The sequence below is a fragment of the Chiloscyllium plagiosum genome, unplaced genomic scaffold (genome assembly GCF_037043375.1).
Source record: "Chiloscyllium plagiosum isolate Xiang-an unplaced genomic scaffold, Cpla_swu_hap1 HiC_scaffold_7, whole genome shotgun sequence".
Taxonomy (NCBI): domain Eukaryota; kingdom Metazoa; phylum Chordata; class Chondrichthyes; order Orectolobiformes; family Hemiscylliidae; genus Chiloscyllium; species Chiloscyllium plagiosum.
Genome location: NW_028270145.1, coordinates 22,359,682 through 22,381,840, shown reverse-complemented (window position 1 = coordinate 22,381,840; position 22,159 = coordinate 22,359,682). Strand labels below are relative to the sequence as shown.

The window sequence follows — 22,159 nt, the reverse complement described above, 5'->3', positions numbered from 1 at the left end:
AGTTCCCTGTGGATCCCATGAGTCTTCTGGCCAGTCTGTCATGTGGGATCTTGTCAAAAAAACTAATTGCATTAATTTTGCGACCTTCATAGATCCTTCTTGTTGCCTCTTTTAAAAAAAAAACCATCAAGTAAATCATGCACGACAAATCAACAGTGGTTAATTTGCTGCTTTCTAACAGTCAATTTATGCACTCTCTCAACATTTCTAATAATTTGCTCATGTCCAAGATTCAGCTGACTGTCTGGTAGTTACTCGGTCTGTGCCTTCCTCCTTTGTCACCAACAGTTCAATTCTCCATGCATCTAGCACCATTCCTACAGCCAGAGATAATGAGGTTAGATAAGTAGTCAACGCTTGTGCAATATCCCTCCCTTGCTACCTGCAGCAGATTGGGATACATTTTGTTCGAGCTGAGTTGTTTATGTGCTTTCAATGATACTCTATATCAAAAGATGCTCCCCCCCCCATCAAAACATCCAGCTGTTTATCAACCAGTTCCAAGAATTTTGCTGGAATCCATTCCACATGTTGATTGCAATTTGTTTGAAGAACTCTCTGACATCAGTCCAAATTTCAGTCATCTTGACACTGCGGAGCCTCATCTGAAGGCCACAGTTTGGTCTGAAGTTATGTCCAGTACCTAGCTCTTCTATATCACCTTTGATGCTTTCCATTTGTACAAGGCACTCAATAACAATGCAACACTCATTGACCTTCCTTTGTGCTATGGATTGGCTTCCATGGGCAGCCCCATAATGTTCATGCAACCTCACAGAACAGAAGGAGACTTGCGGCGCAGTAGTAGTGTCCCTTCTTCTGGGGCAGAAGGTCGGGGCTCAAGTTCCACTTGCCCTGGCGGTGTGTCATACTCGGCCTAGGGCCTGTTGCGATGCAGTGGTATTGTCCAAATCTGGGTTGGGAGGTCTGGGTTCAAGTCCCACTTACTCAAGACATGTGTACTAACATTTCTGAACAGGTTGATCAGACTATATCTGCACCAGAAGGAGGCCATTCAGCCTATCATTTCCCTGTGGCTCCTTGAAGAAGTTCACTGAAGTCTCAAGAGTCTGGCTGCGGCTGTGATGTTTTGACTAACATTACAAGCTTTGACCCAAGGGCATGAGGAAGGAATTTAGAGGGAACACCATCAAACTTCATTTGAAATTACCTCTATTTTTGTGATCAACACAGATCGATGTAAACTGGTGCACTTCAGGCTTCCTTATCGATGGCAGGTTTATGAGGAAGGATGGAAAGATCTCCCAGACATGGAGAAGATTGAAAAGGAATACTGTAATCCCCAATCCATAGGCAGGTAAACTTGATGTAGGCTAAGACTTTACCTTTTCTGATCCAAGCTCCAGTTATTGGGTTTAATTTCTGTCTTAGCCATGATCATAATGAACAGTGGTGCTGGCTCGAAGGGCAGAATGGCCTACTCCTGCACCTATTGTCTTATTGATTGTAAAATCTTTATTTATCTTACAAGTGATGTTATGTATGTTCTTACTATAAAATGTCACACTATAGTTATATAGTGTTTTAATATGGCATTTACTATGTTCTTGCTGAAAAGAAAGGCATGTTTCTGAAGCTGTACTCGTCAGGACAAACATAAAAGCAAATTTCAAATGATCGCAGTAATGAAGACTGCACGGTGAAAGAGCTCAGGAAGCCAATGGTGTTCGATTTCTTTGTCTGTGCAATACCTCGGCCAACCAGAGTATACCTGCCAACAAATTAAGCCCTTTTTCTCCTGTAGTGCAAATTGTTGTGATGGTTTGAAACTTGGCATTCTTGCATCTGTCCTGATGAGTGCAAGAGGGAAGATTTCAGGGACACATCTCTCTTTTCAGCGAGATTCTGGTTTTGTACAACTAGGTTTTGCCTTGGTCCCAGAAGGCCGTAGGGCTGTGCTCTCATTAGACAGAGTGAGAGATAACTGGTGTTGGTTTAACCTGAAGGTCACCATACCTCAGGTGAGGGGAGAGGTCTCAAAGGACCTTCTAATTGTATAATGTTATAAAATGCTAAGTCATGGGGTTCAGCTAAGTTTCCATGTTATCAGTTTGTGATGTTAAGCAAATGTCATCTTTCGTGAGGTGTACATGTCAAAGTTTGATCTAAAACTCAGTGACTTTCCCTTCACTTCCTTACAATGAAGGCTAACAGTGTTTGGGGAGTTGGAAAAGTGCTTCATAGCCACTGAACTTGCATCAGCCTTCACTATAGAGTCTGCAAGGAATATCCCAGAAATAGGTGTCAGTCAGGAAATGGAAGGGGAGCAGGAATTCATGAAAACTACAATCACCAGGCAAAGCTCACCATGGATAAAAAATTGGCTAGTTAGCAGGAAACCGAGGAGGCATTAATGGGTCACTTTCTCGTTCGCACGATGTGCTGAGTGGTGTGTCACAGGGATCAGTACCTGGACTCTCAACACTTTTCCAATTTACACAAATGATTGGATGCAGGCACCAAAAGTGTAGTTGCTAAATTTGCTGCTGACACAAAAATAGGGAGTACAGTAATTTGTGAAGAGGACATAACCCTAACCTTAACCTGAACGGATATAGATGGATAAATGAGTGGGCAACGATGAGAAATAGAGAGAAAATATGAAATTTTCCATTTTGACAGGAACCATATAAAAGAAGAATGTTATCTAAGCGGTGAGATATTGCAGAACTTTGGGATGTAGAGGAATCTGGGTGTCCTTGTGCATGAATCTCAAAAGGTTAATAGACACTAATGGCAAGTAAATAGGAGAAAAAGTAATATGTTATCATTATGAGATTTCAGTTATGCAGGACACAGTGAGACTACACGCATACTATAAACGGGCTAGGCTGCCATCAGGAAAACACTAGAGTACATTGTAAAAAAATTTAATAACAGAACATTTAAAACAGTGACGGGTTTGGACAGAATCAGCATAGATTTATAAAAGGGAAATCGTGCCTGACAAATCTATTGGGAATTAACAAGGATGTAACTAATAGATTTGATGAGGGTGAGCCAGCAGATATTGTTTATTTGGGCTTTCAGCAGGTGCATGACAAGGTCTCACATAAGATATTGGCATTTAAAATTCAAGTGCTTGAGGTTGGAGGTGGTTTACAGATATGGATGGAGAACCAATTGGCAGAGAAGGCGGGTCGTTTTCTGAGTGTCACCCAATGAATAGTGGGGGGTACCGCAGGGACCAGTGCTTGGACCCCAGCTATTCACAACATAGATTAATGATTTAGATGAGGGAACTACATGCAATGTCTCCAAGATTGCAGTTGGCAAAAAGCTGGGCAAGAAGGTGTGGTGCAAGGAGGATGCAGAGATGCTTCATGTTTGGACGGATTGAGTGAGTGGGCAATTGGTAGGTATAGCATAATGTGGTTAAATGTAAGTTTGTCCAATTTGATAGCAAAGCCAATAAAGAGGATTATTATCTGAATGGTGGTAGATTGGGAAATAGGGACATGCAACGAGACCTGGGTGTCCTTGAAAAGTAAACATGCAGGTGCAAGAGACTATGAAGAAAGCAAATGATATGTTAGCCTTTCATAGCGAGAGGATTCAAGTACAGGACCAGGGATGTCTTGCTGCAATTGTGCGTTCACACCTGGAGCAGTGTGTGTGTAGCTTTGGCCTCTTCATCTGAGGACGTTTGTTCTGGCAATGGAGAGAGTGCAATGTAAGTTTACTGGACTGATTCCTGGGATGACAGGACTGATGTAAGTGGAGAGATTGGATCAGTTAGGACCATATTCAATGGAGTTTAAAAGAATGAGAATAAAATTCTAACAAGACTGTGCAGGGTAAATGCAGGAAGGTGATCCCAGTAACCAGGACTGTCAGTTTACGGATATGAGGTAAGACTGGGATGAGAAGAAATTTCTTCATCCAGAGAGTGGGGGGGAGTTCTCTGCCACGGACTTCGGTTGAGGCTGTAATATTGAATATTTTCATAAAGAAGTTAGATATAATTCTTAGGACTAAAAGGATCAAAGGGTATGGGGACAAAGCAAGAACAGATTACTGGGTTGGATGATCAGCCATCATTATATTGAACGGCAGAGTAGACTCGAAGGGCTGAATGGCTTACTCCTGCTGCTGTTTTCTGTATTGCTATCCAGTGTACTGTACAGAGTACTGTCACTTTAGTCAGGAAGGATGTTCTTCCAATGGAAACAGCTCAAAGAGGGTTGAGTGGACTAATCCCTGGAATGGGCAGTATTTGTCTCATGTGGAAGGGTTAAACAGGCTGGTGTATATCTCTGGAGCTTAGAAGAATAAGACACACTTAAGTTTCTGAGAGGTATTTAAATGGTGGATGTGGAAAGGATGTTTCCTGTTGGGGGAGAATCTAGAACAAGAGACCATTGTTTACACATAAGGGCTCCCCATTTGAGACAATGATGGGGGGAGCCAAAAAAGAGAAAATGCTGGAAAATCTCAGCAGGTCTGGCAGCATCTGTAAGGAGAGAAAAGAGCTGACATTTCGAGTCTAACTGACCCTTTGTCAAAGCCAGACAAAGCTTTGACAAAGGGTCAGTTAGACTCAAAATGTCAGCTCTTTTCTCTCCTTACAATTGCTGCCAGACTTGCTGAGATTTTCCAGCATTTTCTCTTTTTTGGTTTCAGATTCCAACATCCGCAGTAATTTACTTTTATCCAATGATAGGGGGAGTTTCTTTTCCTCGTAGAAGGTTATGTGTCTTTGGAATGCTGCTCCTGAAATTGTGTTGAAAGCAACGTCCTTGAATATTTTTAAGGCAAAGATTGATGAGAGTTTTGATAAACAAGAGTGTGAAAGGTTATCGGGGTAGGCAGGAATGTGACATCATTAGATCACCCATGATCTCACTGATATGGAGATGCCAGTGTGGGATTGGGGTGGACAAAGTCAGAGGTTACACGGCTTTAGTCCAACAGGTTTATTTAAAGCCACAAGCTATCGGAGTGATGCTCATTCATCAGGTGAAGGATCTTATTGAATGGAGAAGGGGACTACTGCTGTTCCTAATTCATTGACCTGCTTGTGTGAGCTGGTCCTGAGGTGGAAGTGTGGCCGCAGAAGCACAGCTGACAAGGGGGAAGAGTGTTCTTCCTTGAATCTAATAAGATTCCCAACAGCCCGAAGCAGTGGAAAAGGTGATGTGGATGTTTAGAACTCAATGCAAGACACAGCCAGTGTGTGGAATGGTTTCCAATTGTCCTCCAGGAGAATCAGAGTTCCATCCAGGAAGTCACCAAAGGGAGAATTCTGAATTTCTATTGCATTCCTTGTTTCAGAGTTCAAACACCAGGTTGTTGCTAGGTGGGGAGGTGCTTGTCTCTTTGCTATCACCAAGGCAACTAAAGGCTTACCTTACAGTTTGTTTACTGAAGGCAGCATGTTTGATATGATATCGGTGTTATGCATGCTATTGTACTAAGTGGCCTAATCCTTTATTTGTCACCTTAGTATTAACTGCTAAATTGTCACAACTTCTGTCTGTGTCAATCCTACTGCTTACTCTCATGATGTCAGCAGTCAGACCAACACACACACACTGAGAAGAGATGGTAATTAATCCCTTAAGCCTACTCCGCCTTTCAATAACCTGCTTGATCCTGCCTGCCCCTTTACGTTCCTGGTTAGTCAAGAACCTATCTACCTTTGCCTTAAAGATATTCAATGAGTTTGTCTCTCCTATTGTCTGGGGAAGAGACTTCCACAGACTCTCAAACCCTAGAGAGAGAAAATAAAATATCCTGTGGGATATTTTAAACATTACTTTTAAACTGTAATTCCTAGTTTTAGTCTCTCCCATGAGGGCAAGCATCCTTGCAGCGTCCACTTGGTCAAATCTCCTCAGGATTTTGTATGTTTCAATAAGATCACCTCGCATTTTTCTAACTTTAGTGAATACAAGTACGGCCTGTCCAACCTTTCCTCATAAGATGACCCCTTCATCCCACGAATCAGTCGAGTTAACCTTCTCTGAACCGCTTCAAATATAATTATGTCCTTTCTTAAATGGGGAAGCCAATACTGAACACAGTACTCTAGACGTGGTCTCATCAGTGTTCTATACACCCACAGCAAAACTTCCCAATTTTTTATATTCCATTCCATTTGCAATAAACAGCAACATTCCCATTGGTCTTTCCAATCATTCACTATAATTGCTCTTGGCTAAGATGATAGTTCTGAAAAGCTTAATGTTGGAGGCTGTATTCTGCTCCACCCCGGTCTGTAGCAGATTAAGTACTTGGGTGGGAAAAGGCAAAACATTTTCAGATCTTGCCAGCTGAAGACCTATATCCACACGCTTCCCAATGGTCTTACAAACTGTGTGCATTATATCTTCTCCCTGATCACTGTTGTGCAATCAACAACATTCTGTTCAGATGCACTTCTGGTTTTCCTGCACCACCTAGGTCCTCAAACCTGCTCCAGGAAAAGTGGGTGACAGAAGCACAAACACAAGCTGGTATCGCGGCCCATGCTCATGTTTTTGTATCCGGATCTGTCTGAATCTCCAAGTTTTGTGATCCCAATCCATGTAAATAACCTGCCCCTTTTCCATTCTTCCTGACAAGTTCACACTTGCTCACATTACACTTCAGCTGCCAATTGTTTAGCCCATTCGGCTAGTGGTTAGCCCTGCTGTCTCACAGCTCCAGGGATCTGGGTTCGATTCCAGCCTCATGCAACTGTCCGTGTGGAGTTTGCACATTCTCCCCATGTTTGCACCAGTTTCCCCCGGGTGCTCTGGTTTCTTCCCATTGACCAGAGATGTGTAGTGTAGGTGAATTAGCTGTGTTAAATTGCCCATAGTGTTCAGGGATGCATTAGTCAGGGGAAATGTAGGGTAATAGGGTAGGGGTTTGGGTGAGGGTGGGATACTCTTTGGAGGGTCAGTGTGGACTTGTTGGGCCAAATGGCCTGTTTCCACACTATAGGGATTCTATGATTTCATCTATATCCTATTACAGACTCTTTAAGTCTTTTTCAACAACTTACTCTCCTAACTATCTTTGACATCAGCAAATTTAGCAACATCCAGGTTATTTGATGTACTATAAATTGTAAATAGTTAAGGCTTTTCTGCACTTTTATCGATGTGTTTTGCCAACCTGAAAATGACCCGTTCACAACTGCTCTCTGTTTCCTGTCAGCTAATCAATCTTCTGTCCTTAATAATGCATTGTACCCTAAACAATGAACTCTTACTTTGTGTAGTCACCTTTCGATGTGACACCTTAGTCAAATGCATTCTGGAAGTCTAAGACATCACACTGACAGGTTTCTCTTTATCCACACTGTTTGCTAAATCCTCAAAGAATTTCAACATATGAGACAAAGAGGTGACAACTTTCACAACCCCATGTCGTCTCTGCCTGATTGCAATCAGATTTTCCCTGAATGACCTTCTTGATGATAGGCTCCAGTATTTCTCTGGCAGATATTAAACTAACTGGCCTGCAGTTTCCAGCTTTCTGCCTCCTCCGTTCTTGAATAGAGGAAGTAGATTGACTATTTCTCAAACCAATGAGAACTTTCTGGAATCTGGGGACTTTTAGAAAATGAATGTCAATGCCATCTGCTTCAATTTCTTGAGGATTCTTGGATACAGTCCATCAGGACCTCTGAACCTGTCAGCTTTCAGTTCTAATAGTCTTTTTTTCAGTACCCTGCTCTTGGTGGCTGTAATTGTTTGAAGTTCCTCCTTGCCTTTCACTTTCTGGTTTACATTTATTTCTGGGATATTATCATGATTAGATTCTTAATTCCAGATATACTATTGAATTCAAATTCGACTATCTCCTGTGGTGGGATTCAAACCCAGGTCCCCTGGATCATTACCTGGATCAACAGTCCAGTGTTAATACCATAATATCACTAGGTGATTACCTCCCAACCGTATGCATGTGAGTGTGTATGTGTATCATCTACAGTGAAAATAGATGCAAAACAAATTAATTCATCTGCCATCTGCTTATTTCCCATTATTAATTCACCAGATAAACTCTCAAAGTATAAAGTTCAATTTACTTAATCTTCTTTTTAAATACCTATGATAGAGCGTAGAAACCCTTACCATCTGATTTTATGTTACTCACTGGCTTTCTCTTGTACTGTTAATGTCTCCCTCCTTTATTATTCTTTTTTTCACTCTTAGCTGTTTTTATAGTATTATTTTTCCATTTTTTATTCACCCTTCTAACTAATCTTTGCTGAGTGAGACACATTGTTTTCAATTTTCTTTCAATTTTTAAACTTTCTTAATTAGCCACATTCTTCTCCAAGAATTTTTCCTTCTCAAATGAATGTATTTCTGCTGAATGTTCCGGAATGTGTCTTTAAGTCTGTAGCTGATACAATGGCCGTCATTGTCGGCAATCCCTTGAATTTGAGGCTAATCAGCCTGAAATTCGAGTTAATTCTCGACCTGAAAGTCTTTGGGCACTTTGAGCAGGATGTCCCATCTGGCAGTGGGATATGCAGAACAGGATTTGCTTCCTTTTCTTTCCTCCTCTGCCACTTTTCTGCCTCATCACTAAGATGTTGGGACGCCATGTGCAGCACAGCTTTGATGGGCAATTTTGAATGTTTCCCTAAGCTCCTCCCAGTCACTAAAGCCAATGCTGCTTCACTTCGAAGATGTTATGTCACTACCGTTTAAATTACCTTAATCACAGACACACACTCATAGACAGACACACTCACATTCTCACACCCTGTCACATACACACACACACACGCTGACACATTCTCGTATGCACTCTCACATTCTCTCTCACACACATAAACAGAAACACACACTTTTACGTACATACACACACCACACACTCATACGCACACATTCTTATATGCACTCTCATGTTCCCTCTTGCGCACGAACGAACACAGACACACTATTATGGTGTTAACACTGGACTGTTGATCCAGGTAATGTTCTGGGTTCCTGGGTTTGAATCCCACCACAGCAGATAGTAGAATTTGAATTCAATAGTATATCAGGAATTAAGAATCTAATCATGACCATGGATCCATTGCCAATTGTCGGAAAAACCCATCTGGTTCACTCATGCCCTTTAGGGAGGGAAACGGCCATCCTTACCTGGTCTAGTCCCGCGAATGAATAAAGAAAAAAAACACACACTCGTACATTCTCAGAAGTACAAACATAGACACAAAATACAAATAGTGACACATGCACACATTCTCTCACGCCCATGCTCTCGCTTATATGTGTGCATGCGGTCAGCCACACGTGCACTCTCACACACATCCTCACATAAACATACACAAGTAGAGAGACAACATTCTATTATCTTGAAGTGCAGTCAAACATTACAAGGAGCCCCCTCCGCAGGGCTGCCTGTGTTTATCAACGTGCTCACCCAAACTCGACTTGCTGTGTGAGGAAAATGATGTGATAATTAGTTTCAATTGAAAATCATTTTATTTGTATCTGAGGGAGGCCTTTCGGCTTATTGTTCATGTGTTGGCTCCTTGAAAGAGTCATCCAATGAGTTGCTCTCCCCTGCTCATTCCCTGTAGTATTGCAGTACAGAGGAACCTCGATTATCCGAACGAGATGAGCGGGCACTATTTTGTTTGGATAATTGATTATTCAGATAATTGATTTGGCCTTAAATAAGGGAAATCATACTGATCTAATGCTGTGCTTGACCAGAGAATTTGTTTAAATCTATAACTTTAATGAATCTACTATTTAAACAAACTGATCTTTAAATTCTGCAAATTACAGGTTAAACTGAGAAAGATTATACCCTTACCATCACATAAAAACTGTACTGTGTATGAAATGCCAACAGCTTCGACAATCACAAGAGCATTTGTCAGTTTCCGGGAACTCAGCCTCGTGATAGAAAGACAGAAACACAACCTTACACATGCGTTTAGTTTTCGTCCATTTTTTTCGTGAACAGCCTGGTAAAGTGATGGGAATACCCTGTAAAACACTGCAAAGGGCTGTATAACAACCCTAACCTAAAAAAATCCCGTCGCTGATGCTTGAGCTGCTTGTATTTGTTTTTGCCAGGATTTTCACATGTTCTTCAGTACAGGTAGATCAAATACACTTACCTCTTTGATGTAACATCTTTGCGGGACCTTGAAACCTCCTTTGGATAATCCGACATTTGGAAAATCAATATTTGGATAATCGAGGTTCCTCTGTATTTAGACAATTCCCTTACAAAGGTCCTGATTGAATTTGCTTTCCTGCTCACTTCAGACCCGAGCTGTCCAGATGACAACATCCTGCTGTGTAAACCAAGTTACTCCCTCTGGGTTCTAAACTTACAAAGGCTAAGCAGTGCAAATTGTTTCCTCTGTGTTTGTCCTTTTCTCAATTCTGTCTTGTTAACCAGTCTGAAAACATGGTCAGCCCCTGTTTAATGGAGTTGCATGCCTTTTAATAGAAGGATAACTGAGTCCATATCCCTCGTGGTTTCCTCATCCTCTTGCCAACTACTCAATGTTACCTAATGCTACCTAATTCAACAATGCTACCTAAAACAGATAAATCAATAAGGAGCCAACTGAACAGCTGATTGCATCTACTCCTGTCATTTAATATCGTCATGGCTGATATCATTGCTGTTTGTATTGAAGGGGCCTTGATGTTCTGTGACTGCTTTCCATCTACACTCTCATTTCCTTCGGAGGGTTGAACCCACGGAGAATGGGGCGTCACACTACGATGTGTTAGCTTTCAGTCATCCTCAGCTTTAGCTGCATCCGTGCGCTGGGGCTACTCCTGAGTAGCTTAATATTTAGGCTGCAGCTGATTTCCATCCCAGCGTGAGGCTTTCTGTAATGATTCGGAGGTGCCGGTGTTGGACTGGGGTGTACAAAGTTAAAAATCACACAACACCAGGTTATAGTCCAACAGGTTTAATTGGAAGCACTAGCTTTCGGAGCGCCGCTCCTTCATCAGGTGGTTATGGAGTACTGTATACGATCTTATACTGATGAAGGAGCAGCGCTCTGAAAGCTAGTGCTTCCAAATAAACCTGTTGGACTATAACCTGGTGTTGTGTGATTGTTAACTTTCTGGAATGTTTGTTTTGTGGTGCTGATACACAGTAATACCCACAAGTATAACGTCCGATCAGAATTGACTTTCTCCTTTAAATTACAACTGAATTGTCTGTTTATTTTCTGTGGCAGAGCTGGGCCCCCAGCCATTAATTTCATGACCATGACGAGCAACTTGAACAAGGTGAGGCGTCTGTCCACCGTCTCGTCCGTCACCAAACCTCAGCACTACACCTTAACCACTGAATGGCTTTGGTACTGGCAGGCTAAGGCCGCAGAATGGATTGAATACGGCAAACAGGTGAGCTCCTGGTTTCCTGTGTTGAATTACATAGACCATATCAAAAGAAACAGCTCATTTGACCCGTCTGGTCCAGACTAGTCTATGTTAATGTTCTCTGCCAAATGACTTAAATATTGAATTAGATTTGTTAATGATCCTCGAGTTCTCTCTAATATTGAACTCTCCTAGTGTGTGAGAACATATCATCTCTCTTTACCCTATCAAATCCCTTCATAGTCCTAAAGAACTCTTTCAGGTCACCTCTCAGCCTGTTGCTTACAGATTTAAAAAAACTCTAGCCTGTTCAGTTTTTGCCAATAATTGTAACTTTTCTGTTCTCGTATTATCCATGTGAATCTTTGTTGTGCCTTCACCAGGGTTTCAGTATCGTGCTGGTAATATGGAGACTATGTGACTCTCCACTTGCCTCTCCAGCTTCTCTAGCCTGGCACCTGGGAAAAGCAGCCCGATTTATCAGCACTCCTTCTGCCTTCAGAACCATCCCCTCTCTCCACCACTAGTGCACAATAGCAGCACTACACAGTGCACTGCTGCAACTCACCAAGGCTGTTTTCAAACCTATGAGCTTTACATTTCAAAAAAGACATTGAGACACCTTCACACACGATCCCAACTTGAACAAATATGACCATGCCTTCGTTGCCACTCAGTCAGAGTTAAAGCACTTCTAAATTATTACGGTCTGTAGTGATTCAAGGAGATGGGCTACCATCTACTCACAGCCCATCAATGGGTTGGCAAGAGATGTTAGCCTTGTTGGTGATGGCACCTTTTTGAAGGCTTTATGAACATCCAAATACACTATATCCTGGTTTCCTATGATCCATTTTACGAGTAAGACCCTCAGTAAATACTTGTCTGTTTCTAAAGAGAAAAGAAAGACCTGACTTTCACAAGCTTGGGACATCCAATGATATCCTTTTGAAATTTAGACACTGCAGTAATGGGTAGGAAATGTGGCAGCGAAATCTGTGCACAGCAATCTCCCACAAAAGGCACTGCTATAACATCCAGATAACCTGTTTCTGTAATGTTGATTGAAGGTTAGCCGGGGATAGCTCAAAAAGCAGAATATTGAAACCTGGAATACAAACCGATGAGGCTGAAGTTACTCACCAGGTCAGGTAGGGTCTGTGAAGGCTGCCAGACCTGCTGAGTAATCTTGACAAGGGATCTCGCCCTTGTTATTCTTAGAAATATACCACAGGATCTTTTAAATTCGTCCAAGTAGATGGAGGCCTCAGTTTAGTGAATCATTCAAAAGGTGGAATCACCAACATTGCAGTGCCCTCTCACTGAGTGTCTGACTTGAACTTTTGTGCTCAAGCCCTGGACTTGGACTTGAACCCAGAATTTTGCAATTCCAAAGCAAATGTGCTCCCCACTGAGCCACGGAGTAAAGCCATTTCCTTCATGGTCACAGCACAATATGCTTCTGCACTCACCAAATCGGCCCAGCAGCAGATGACTTTGCTGAATCATTTTATGACGTTTTTTAAAGTGCTCTTTTGACTCAGTAATAGATCTTCTCATTGCCCGATGTCTCCAGGTTTCTGAAACTCCTTAACTTAAATAATGGGGTCAACTTATCCTACTTTCAGTGCTTAAAGGGAACTGTTTTAAAAGCTATTAAATTCTCAAAGATCATGACCAATACACCCACTATCTCTTTTGCTCCCTTTTTTAAACCCTGGTGGTCAGGTCTGGGGAATTTGTCGTCATTTAGTCTTATTAAAAATCCATAGTACTATTGCTTTACTCAGACTGACATCTTTAAGTTCCTCATTGGTTACTCGTAAACTCCAGAATTGATTTTGCATCTTTTATTATGAAGAAGAAGCAAGATTTTGTGTCAGCCATTTTACTGTTTCCCATTGTAACTTCACCTGTATCTGCCTCTGATAAGTCCCTATTTATTTTCACTTACCTCACTTGCCTATTTATGTATCTATAGAAAATATAACAATTTTCCTTGTATTTTGCTAATTTACTGTCAAATTCACTGTTTATTCCTGATTTATTCTAAAATCTCCCCCAACCTCAGGTTTACTCCTCTTCCTGGTAAATTACACAACTTTGATCCAATACTATTTTCACCCTCTTGTTAGTCATGGTTAGACAATTAAGACCCTTTTCATGCTCTAAAGGACCATACACTAGTGCCAAGATTTCAAATTGATTATTCTTTTTTTAAATACTCACCATTGCTTGTAAACTGTCATTTCTTCAAGTGTAGTTTCCGAATCAACATCAACGCTAACTCACCCCACGGATCAACATAATTTCCTTTCTTAGACTCTAATTTCAAACACAATTAATTCACTCTCAATCTTGATATCAGATAATAGTCATTTTTCCCTAGAAGCCCCTTTAGTACAAGTTTAGGTATTAACCTTTCTCATCACACAATACTAAAGCAGCTTGTTCCATATTAGAAACAGGAATTGCTGGAGAAGCTCAGCAGGTCTGGCAGCATCTGTGGAGAGAAACCAGAGTTAGCGTATCGGGTCTGGTGACCCTTCGTCAGAATTGATCGGTTTTGGGTTGTTCCATAGTTCATTCCTCGATGTACTGCTCCAGAAAGCTACCTTGTACGAATGAACTCAACTGCTGTGTTATTCCTACAGATCTGGTTTGCTAATGAAGATTTCAGCTATTCCATGCCCCCACCCTTCCCATCCCCCCATCTCCAACTAATGCTTTCTGCCTCTTGCTATGCCTTGGCTGCACCTGAGTGGCTTTGCTTCTTCAGATGTTGAGCTAAATCCTTCCTCTGTATGGTCTTTGTTCCAATCTTTATTATCGCAGTTACCCATCCCTCCTTTTCCATTATGTTAATCTCTCCTAAAGTTAAGAAGCCGCGAATATTTAATTCACCAGCCTTGATTTGATTTAATTTGATTTACTTTATTGTCATGTGTACTCTAGAATAGATGTACAGTGAAGAGTGTACAATGTCGCCACACATGGCACCATCTTAGGTACAAAGGTACCTAGGTACAGATGGTAACATAAAGTAAAGCATTACAATTGTTTTTAGATTAGATTACTTACAGTGTGGAAACAGGCCCTTCGGCCCAACAAGTTCACACCGACCCTCCAGAGCGCACCCACCCAGGCCCATTCCCCTACACCTAACATTACGGGTAATTTAGCATGGCCAATTCACCTAACCTGCACATTTTTGGACTGTGGGAGGAAACCGGAGCACCCGGAGGAAACCCACGCAGACACGGGGAGAATGTACAAACTCCACACAGTCAGTCGCCTGAGGCGGGAGTCGAACCCGGGTCTCTGGCGCTGTGAGGCAGCAGTGCTAACCACTGTGCCACTATGCTATGTTCTTGGTATAAGTAGAAAAATGATGTTGTAAGTTAACATTACAGTCCTTCCTGTATTCAGTAGAAAAATAAAGGAAAAAGTTCAACACCTTGATCACTTAGTGAGCAATCCTATCAAGCGCAAAAGAAATAGGAGCAGGTATAGGCCATTTGGTCCCTCAGCCCTGCCCTGCCATTCAACAACACCATGGCTGATTGTCGCCAGGCCTCAACTCCTGTTTCATGTCAACTCATTTATGATCCTCAACTCCCCGATATTTCAAAGATCTACCTACCTTCTTTTTATATTCTTTCAGTGATCTATTATTGTCTACATGCTATTAATTTATTGTGAATGTTTTTCACACTCAGATATAGTTCGTCTAACTTTCACCTCGTCCACGTTTTTTCCCTGAAGTCAACCTCGTCACTAATGCCCAAGTCTGTTTGTTACTCTCAGTGCCCCTCCCTGACCAGCTCTGCTTATTTACACTCAAACCACTCTCTACCCTGGACCTTTGGCTTTAACCTTACTCCTATCTACTTCCACCGTCCAACTCTTCTTTGTTAAAAGTCCGATGTGCTGCTCTAATTCAATTCACCAGGACGCTGACCTCAACCCGGTTTAAGTAAAACCCATTTCAAGGAACAGCTCCTGCCTTTCCTCAGTAATAGCCCCAGTTGCCCATGAAGTGAAACCCCTGCTTCACAATTTAAGCCACACCTTTAACTTTCTGATCAGTGTGTTTCTGCGGCAGTTGAGAACAGTTCGCTAACAATATGGAGATAATAACTTTTCAAGTTCTTTGTTTCTCATTTGGATAGTCAACTCGTAAATCTCTCAGTTTTCATTCCTGATTATGCCGATGTACGTGGACCACTGTAGATGTAACCTTTCGGATCTGACGGAAGAACCATTCTTATACAGAAAACAGGAGCAGGAGCAGTCCTGCTCCACCATTTGGTGTGATTACGGCTGATCAGTAATCTGTCCCTGCTCTCTCCCCATACTGTTTGATCTCTTTAATCCTAGGTGTGTATTTCTATCTCCATCTTTAAAACATTCAATGTTTTGACTTCAACTATTTTCTGTGGTAGAGAGTTACACTCTCCGGGTGAAGGAATTTCTCCTCACGTTAGTCCAACAATAGTCCTGTTGATTTGGTCTTGTGTGTTGTTTCTTTCTGCCTTTATGTTGCACTCAGGTTTTTTACTAATGTACCAATTCACACTTCATTTGGACGTGACCTTTCTTTATTCTATCTGTTCCTATTCTCTTTGCTGCTGCACCAGGAAATATTTTGTTATTTAATCTTCTCTGAGCCTCTCCCAAAGCTTTAATTTCTTCCTGCCACCTTCCACTGGCTTAACAACTCATAAATGTTAATCTTCCTTTCAAATGTGCAGCAATATTGGGCTGTTTATCTCTCCACAGCCTGACTCCAGCATTTTTTGTTCTGTTTTGCACTATGCCCACTGTCTTTTGGCTTTCAGTTGGCCATTGGCCTGACCTCTGGTGTTGTGATCTGACAGGGAAGTTCAAGTGCTGTTTCCTCAGTCACATCGACTGTTCTGGAGAACCTGTACTTGGTGGACAGCAAAGATAAAGCAGTATTCCAGGTCGACAATCATCGCTACATGGTGGACTTTGAAGGTACGGCCACTCCACTGTGAGGAGGAACTCACATCCAGTTCACCAAGTGTCATAGAGTCATACAGCACAGAAGCAGGCCCTTCAGTCCAACTCGTCCATGCTGACCAAGTTTCCCAAACTATACTAGTCCCATCTGCCTGTGTGTGCCCCTTTTCCCTCCAAACCTTTCCTGTTCATGTACTTACCCAAATGTAAACATTGTAACTGTACGCACATCTAACACGTCCTCTAGCAGTTCTTCCCACATACAAACTACTCTGTTTGGAAAACGTTTCCCCTGAGGTCCCTTTTAAATCTTTCTCATCTCACCTTAAAAGTACACCCCCTAGTTTTGAACTCCCTCCACCCTAGGGAAAAGACCTTTGCTATTCACCTTATCTGTGCCCTTCATGATTTTATAAACCTCTATAAGGTCACCCCTCAACCTCTTATGCTCCAGGGAAAAATATCCCAGCCTATCCTTATAGCTCAAGCCATCCACTCCTGAACCCTCTCCACTTTAATTGTGTCCTTCCTATAGCAGGGCGATCAGAACTGGATACAGTACTCCACCAACGTCCTGCACAACCTCAACATGACATTCCCAACTCCCATACTCAATGAGGGACTTTTAAGAATAGATCATAGAATCCTTACAGTGTGGAAGCAGGCCATTCACCCCATCAAGTTCATACCAACCCTCTGAAGAGCATCCCACCCCCATACCCTATCACTGTAACCCTGCATTTCCCATGGCTAATGCACCTAACCTGCACATCTTTGGACTATAGGGGGAAACCCATACGGGGAGAATGGGTAAACTTCACACAGATAGTAGTCTGAACGTGGAATTGAACCCAGGTCCTTTGTGCTATGAGGCAGCAATACTAACCACTGAGACACTATGCCACCCCTTTCAAGCTTAGTATTTATTTTAAAGCATGAGAATGGGTTTGCATTAATCAAGTGTGCCTTTTGCATGGGCCAGAGTATCCCATAACACTCTACAGCCCCTAAAGTGCTGTTCTAATGTAGGAAACACAGCAATGTGTGCACAGTAAAGTCCCATGAGCAAATCTACTTCCATCAGCATATCTCCTTTTCTGATATTAATTGACCAGGACAGCAGGAGGAACATGTTTGCTCTTCTTTGAATGCTGCCATTTCCATTCTCCTCAGGGGGCAGATGAAACCTTGGTTCATCATGTCGTCTGAAAGGCTGCTTCTCCGACAGTGCAGCACTCCCTTACCGCTGTGCTAAAGTATCAAGCTGAATTTTAGTACCCAAATTGGATGGCATGGTGGCTCATTGGTTAACACTGCTGCCTCACAGTGCTAGGGACCCAGGTTCAATTCCAGCCTCGGGCATATTTCTGTCTGGAGTTTGCACACTCTCCCCATGGGTTTCCTTCAGGTGCTCCGGTTTCTTCCCTCAGACCAAAGATGTGCAGGTCAGATGAATTGGCTGTGCTAAATTACCAATCCTGTCCAAGGATGTGCAAGCTAGGCAGATTAACTGTAGGAGATGCAGGTAGGTCTGAGTAGACTGCTTTTAGGATGGTCAGTGTGGACTTGATGGCCTGTTTCGACACTGTCGGGATGCTAACTGTAGTTGGAACTTTACTGGGCACTTGTGTGTCTTGGCAGGATTGAAAGGCAAGTTGACTATAACTTTCACAGGCATGTCAGCCTGGATTGAGACCGAGCCTTTGGGTTGGGGCCTGAACCCATAACCTTCTGACTTAGAAGCGAGAGTAACGTCCACTGAACCACCACCTTTTGATGTTTTCTGGTACAAAGTAAAGAGGCTCAGACATACAAGGGCAGTGAGAGACGTCAGGTTGTGAGCAGAAAATTGGTGGCGGAAATCAGTCAAAGGGCCTCAATATGGTGGCTGAGAACACATGTTGGTGTCACCAGGTCCTCAGCAAAGTGCCTACTCTGTTCTCACGGAATAAACTAGTCCCGTTTCACACGTGAAAGTGTCCACAGCCGAACTGGCAAAACCTGAAAAGTAAACCAATCACTGGAAACCTGGCAAGCTGGAAGCTTACCATTGTACCAAATCTCCAGCCAAAAAAAAAACAAAAGGCAGTTATACACTGAGCCTAAAGCAGGGTGAGACACAGGGTTGTGTTTTCTTGGAGATTGTTTACTTTGACACTTTCTGTTTAGCAGCTGAAGTATTTGCTTGCAAGATTTTTGTGCATGGGTTAAAATGGCGGCATTATTTTACTTCTTGTTCAGCAATGATTCAGATGAACATGGTCCTCGGAACGTGCAGGGAAGTCCGGAGAAGACCTCGGTTTGTGTCCGATCAGGAAATGGAAAGGCGGATGTACAGGTACTGACACACATGCTGGAATATCCCCTGACAGCTGGAGATTCCGTGTACCTGAAGAGACCTGCCTTGGGACCGTGTGGTATTCCCGATGCATTGTCTATCAGGGAATTGCATGGGAAGTACCGATGGGCAAGTACCCAGAACCTGGATCCCTCCGAAAAATTCCCCACCTCCTAGGGAGAGTCAGGGACTTCAGAAGGTTTAAAGTATTCCTGCAATAGTGAGCCAGGAAAGGTTAGGAGGAATAACCCCAGCTCTGATTCCTGGGTAACTTCCAAAACTGACCCCACAACCACTCACAGAAACTTCCCCAATAATCATATACACGCACACACACACGTACGCACACACGTACACACACACACACACACACATACACACAGCCCCCTCACCCACAATAGTCACTCAGACATTCCACCCTCCCCAACCCACAGTCACTCACACTGAAACCCCAACCCCCCACCAAACACAGTCCCTTCCCCAAAGGCTCCCAATCTCCCGCCTACAGACCCCTTCCCATCAATCCCATTGGAGACCACATATCCTTCCCAGAAGCTGGTGACTTTCCCGCGATATTCTGACCTACATTGGCTCCCAAATCCCCAACGGCTTGAACCTCGAATAAAATCCTAAAATGTTCGCCCCATTGTGCGTCGCTTGATATCCTCACCTTTCCACCATCTCCACTTTCCTGCCTGTGACTCTTATCCTTGGTTCCCTGATAGACCGTATATCTGTCAGTCTCAGCCTTTAATATTCACCGATGGAGCAACCCCAACCCTCAGGGGAAGCCACTTCCAAACATTCACAAGCCTCTGAAGTAATTACTCCTCATCTCAATCCTTCATAATGGGCCCCCTTTTCTGTAATTGTGCCCCTATGTCCCAGGTTCCCCAACCAGGGAGGTGTGGGGGTCAGTGATTTCTTAGTATCAAGCCCCTTCAGAATCTGTTACGTTTCAATGAATCATCATTCATTCTTCTAAACTCTAGAGAACATCCATGCCGACCAGATGTCCGAACCTAATCTAGTCCCATTTGCCAGCACTTGGTCCATATTCATATACCCATCCAGATGCCTTTTAAATGCTGCAATTGTACCAGCCTCCACCACTTCCTGTGGCAGATAGGTCTAATTAACTCAGCTTCTCATCATAGGAAAAACTCCCTCATCCCAAGAACCAATTGAATGAACCTTCACTGTTATCTCCAAATCAAGTATATTGTTTCCTAAGTACAGAGATCAATATAGCACAGAGTAGTCGGTATGCTCCCACCAACTGGCGTACAATTGATATCAGACTGTTCCTTCAGTTCTGTTCCAATGCCCTTGCAAGAGAGGTGCAAATTGCAAACATAAATGCCCAACTTTATACTTTCTGAACTATCAATTCTGAGCCAAAAGCTGAGTCTTGTGGTCCCTTAATCTCAACTCTGATCTTTGTAGGTATATCCAACAGCCTCTTTCTCTTGCGTATTCTTTTTGTTCGTGTTTGCCCCATCCTTATACAAATGAATGGAGCTGTCCCCATCAGTAAGAGTAGTTAAACCTCCAAGGTGGCAATGAATTGCCTGATGTCCCTGCTAGCTATTTTCTGATCTACTCATTAGTACACACCTCTGGAACAAGTGGGACTTAAATCTGATCCTGCTGGCCCAGAGGTAGGAATACTACCACTGTGCTGTGAGATCCCTCCTCCATGCCCCTGGTAAGTTTGCCGACTGTATTTGGATATATTTATAGATATCATCACATGACTGCCCATGCTGTCACCATTGGTTCTTGAACATGTCCATCATCACAGAGCCCTCCCTTCCTACACCAACTGGAAGGTGGATAAATTGCTCATCACCCAATTGAATGAACCTTGGCAATCAATCACAACAGCCTTCCTCCTGTGTTCCCTTGTTTTTATAATTAATGAACAAATGTATAAAATAGAGAAAACATCATTTATTTTCATGTTGCCACCATTTTGTTTCTCCTGGGTTGCTTGCAGTATCCTGGAGGTTAATCTGTAAGGTACACTGTGGGGAGGATACCTAGAGACTGAAAGGGGACAAATTAAGTGAGCAGGCACCAAGATGGCAGTGCAGTGTAATGTGGGGAAGTGTGAGGTTACTCACTTTGGTCCTAAGAATGGAAACATTGAATACTTTGTTAAAACTGTGAAATGTTGATGTCCAACAAGACTTGGGTGTACCATATCAGGAACACTGACAGTTAGCATGCAGGCAGAGTAAGCTATGAGGGAAATAGCCTAATGGTTTTGGTGCTTGACTAGTGCTCCAGAGACCCAGGTAATATTCTGGAACCTGGGTTCAAATCCTGCCATGGCTGATGATGTAATTTGAATTCAATAAAAATCTGGAATGAAAGAGTCTAACGATGACAATGATGATTGTCGTTAAAAACACATCCTGGTTCACTAATCCCCCTCAGAGAAAGAAGCTGCCATCCTTGACTGATCTGACTTACATGTGATTCCAGACACTGACCTCTGAAGTGACCTCTTGCAATCTGTTCCGTTGTACCGGTCTCTAAAAAGCAATGAAAATGGACAACCTGACATTAGATCCCTAAACAATTCAAATATTAAAAGCTGGGCCAGGTAGGAGGAGTCAGGTAGCACTGTTTCATGCACGGGCTAATGGGGGAAATCTGGGATTCCCTCTGCCAAAGGGCTGTAGAAGCTAATTGCTGCTTTCATGATTGGGATGTACAGATGTTCAATCAGGAAGTGATTTGGAGCAATAAGGTGGAGAAGTAAATTTGAGCTGTGACCCCCAATCACAATTTGACTGAATGGCAAAACAGGTTCAAGGTGTTGGGTGTCATTGCCCTGTTTACACATGTTACAATGTACAGCAATGGCCCAAACACCATGTATCCTGTGTGGAACAGCATGCAGCCTGTGACAGGCTTTTGACGGTTATCTTGAAAAGGTCTTTCAGTGAACTGCTGTCTCCCTCTTACAGCAACAACGAGGTCAAAGATGAAGCAGCTCAAAGTACAGTCATTCCAACTCATTGGGAAATGTCAGCTCAGCCGACTAATGGGTATAAGGTAAAGGACTGTCAGCTGATCGAACAATGCAACTCATATCAAACTCACTATTCTGCAGGAGAAGAACAGAATTTGAGGTAATAATGTTCTGAAGGAGCTGACATTAAAGGTTTGCATTTATATAACACCTCTCATGACTCCAGGATGTTCCAAAGCACTCTATAACTATTGGAATACCTTTTGAAGAGTACTCGCTGTTGCAAGATGTGGCAGTCAATTTGCAAGAAAGGTGCTTTGTGAATGCAAAGATTTTAAGCAAGCAACAGTAAACATACACTGTTTACCATCTCATTCATAGGGTCATAGAGATGTACAGCATGGAGACAAACCTTTCAGTCCAACTTATCCATGCTGACCAGGTATCCTAAATATTCCCATTTGACCCATATTCCTCTAAACCCTTCCTATTCCTTTACCCATCCAGATGCCT

At 42.7% G+C, this 22,159-nt stretch overlaps 1 protein-coding gene across 1 annotated transcript in view; it reads left to right on the top strand.

The window, feature by feature from the left end:
* LOC122551385 (protein mono-ADP-ribosyltransferase PARP12-like) overlaps nucleotides 1-22,159 on the top strand; it is a 41,892-nt gene that overhangs the window by 13,082 nt on the left and 6,651 nt on the right. Inside the window, exons 5-9 of the mRNA XM_043693186.2 lie at nucleotides 1,195-1,318; nucleotides 11,195-11,363; nucleotides 16,220-16,340; nucleotides 18,567-18,663; nucleotides 21,642-21,729. Of these exons, the coding sequence (XP_043549121.2) occupies nucleotides 1,195-1,318; nucleotides 11,195-11,363; nucleotides 16,220-16,340; nucleotides 18,567-18,663; nucleotides 21,642-21,729 (599 nt within the window). The remainder of the gene's footprint in view (nucleotides 1-1,194; nucleotides 1,319-11,194; nucleotides 11,364-16,219; nucleotides 16,341-18,566; nucleotides 18,664-21,641; nucleotides 21,730-22,159) is intronic.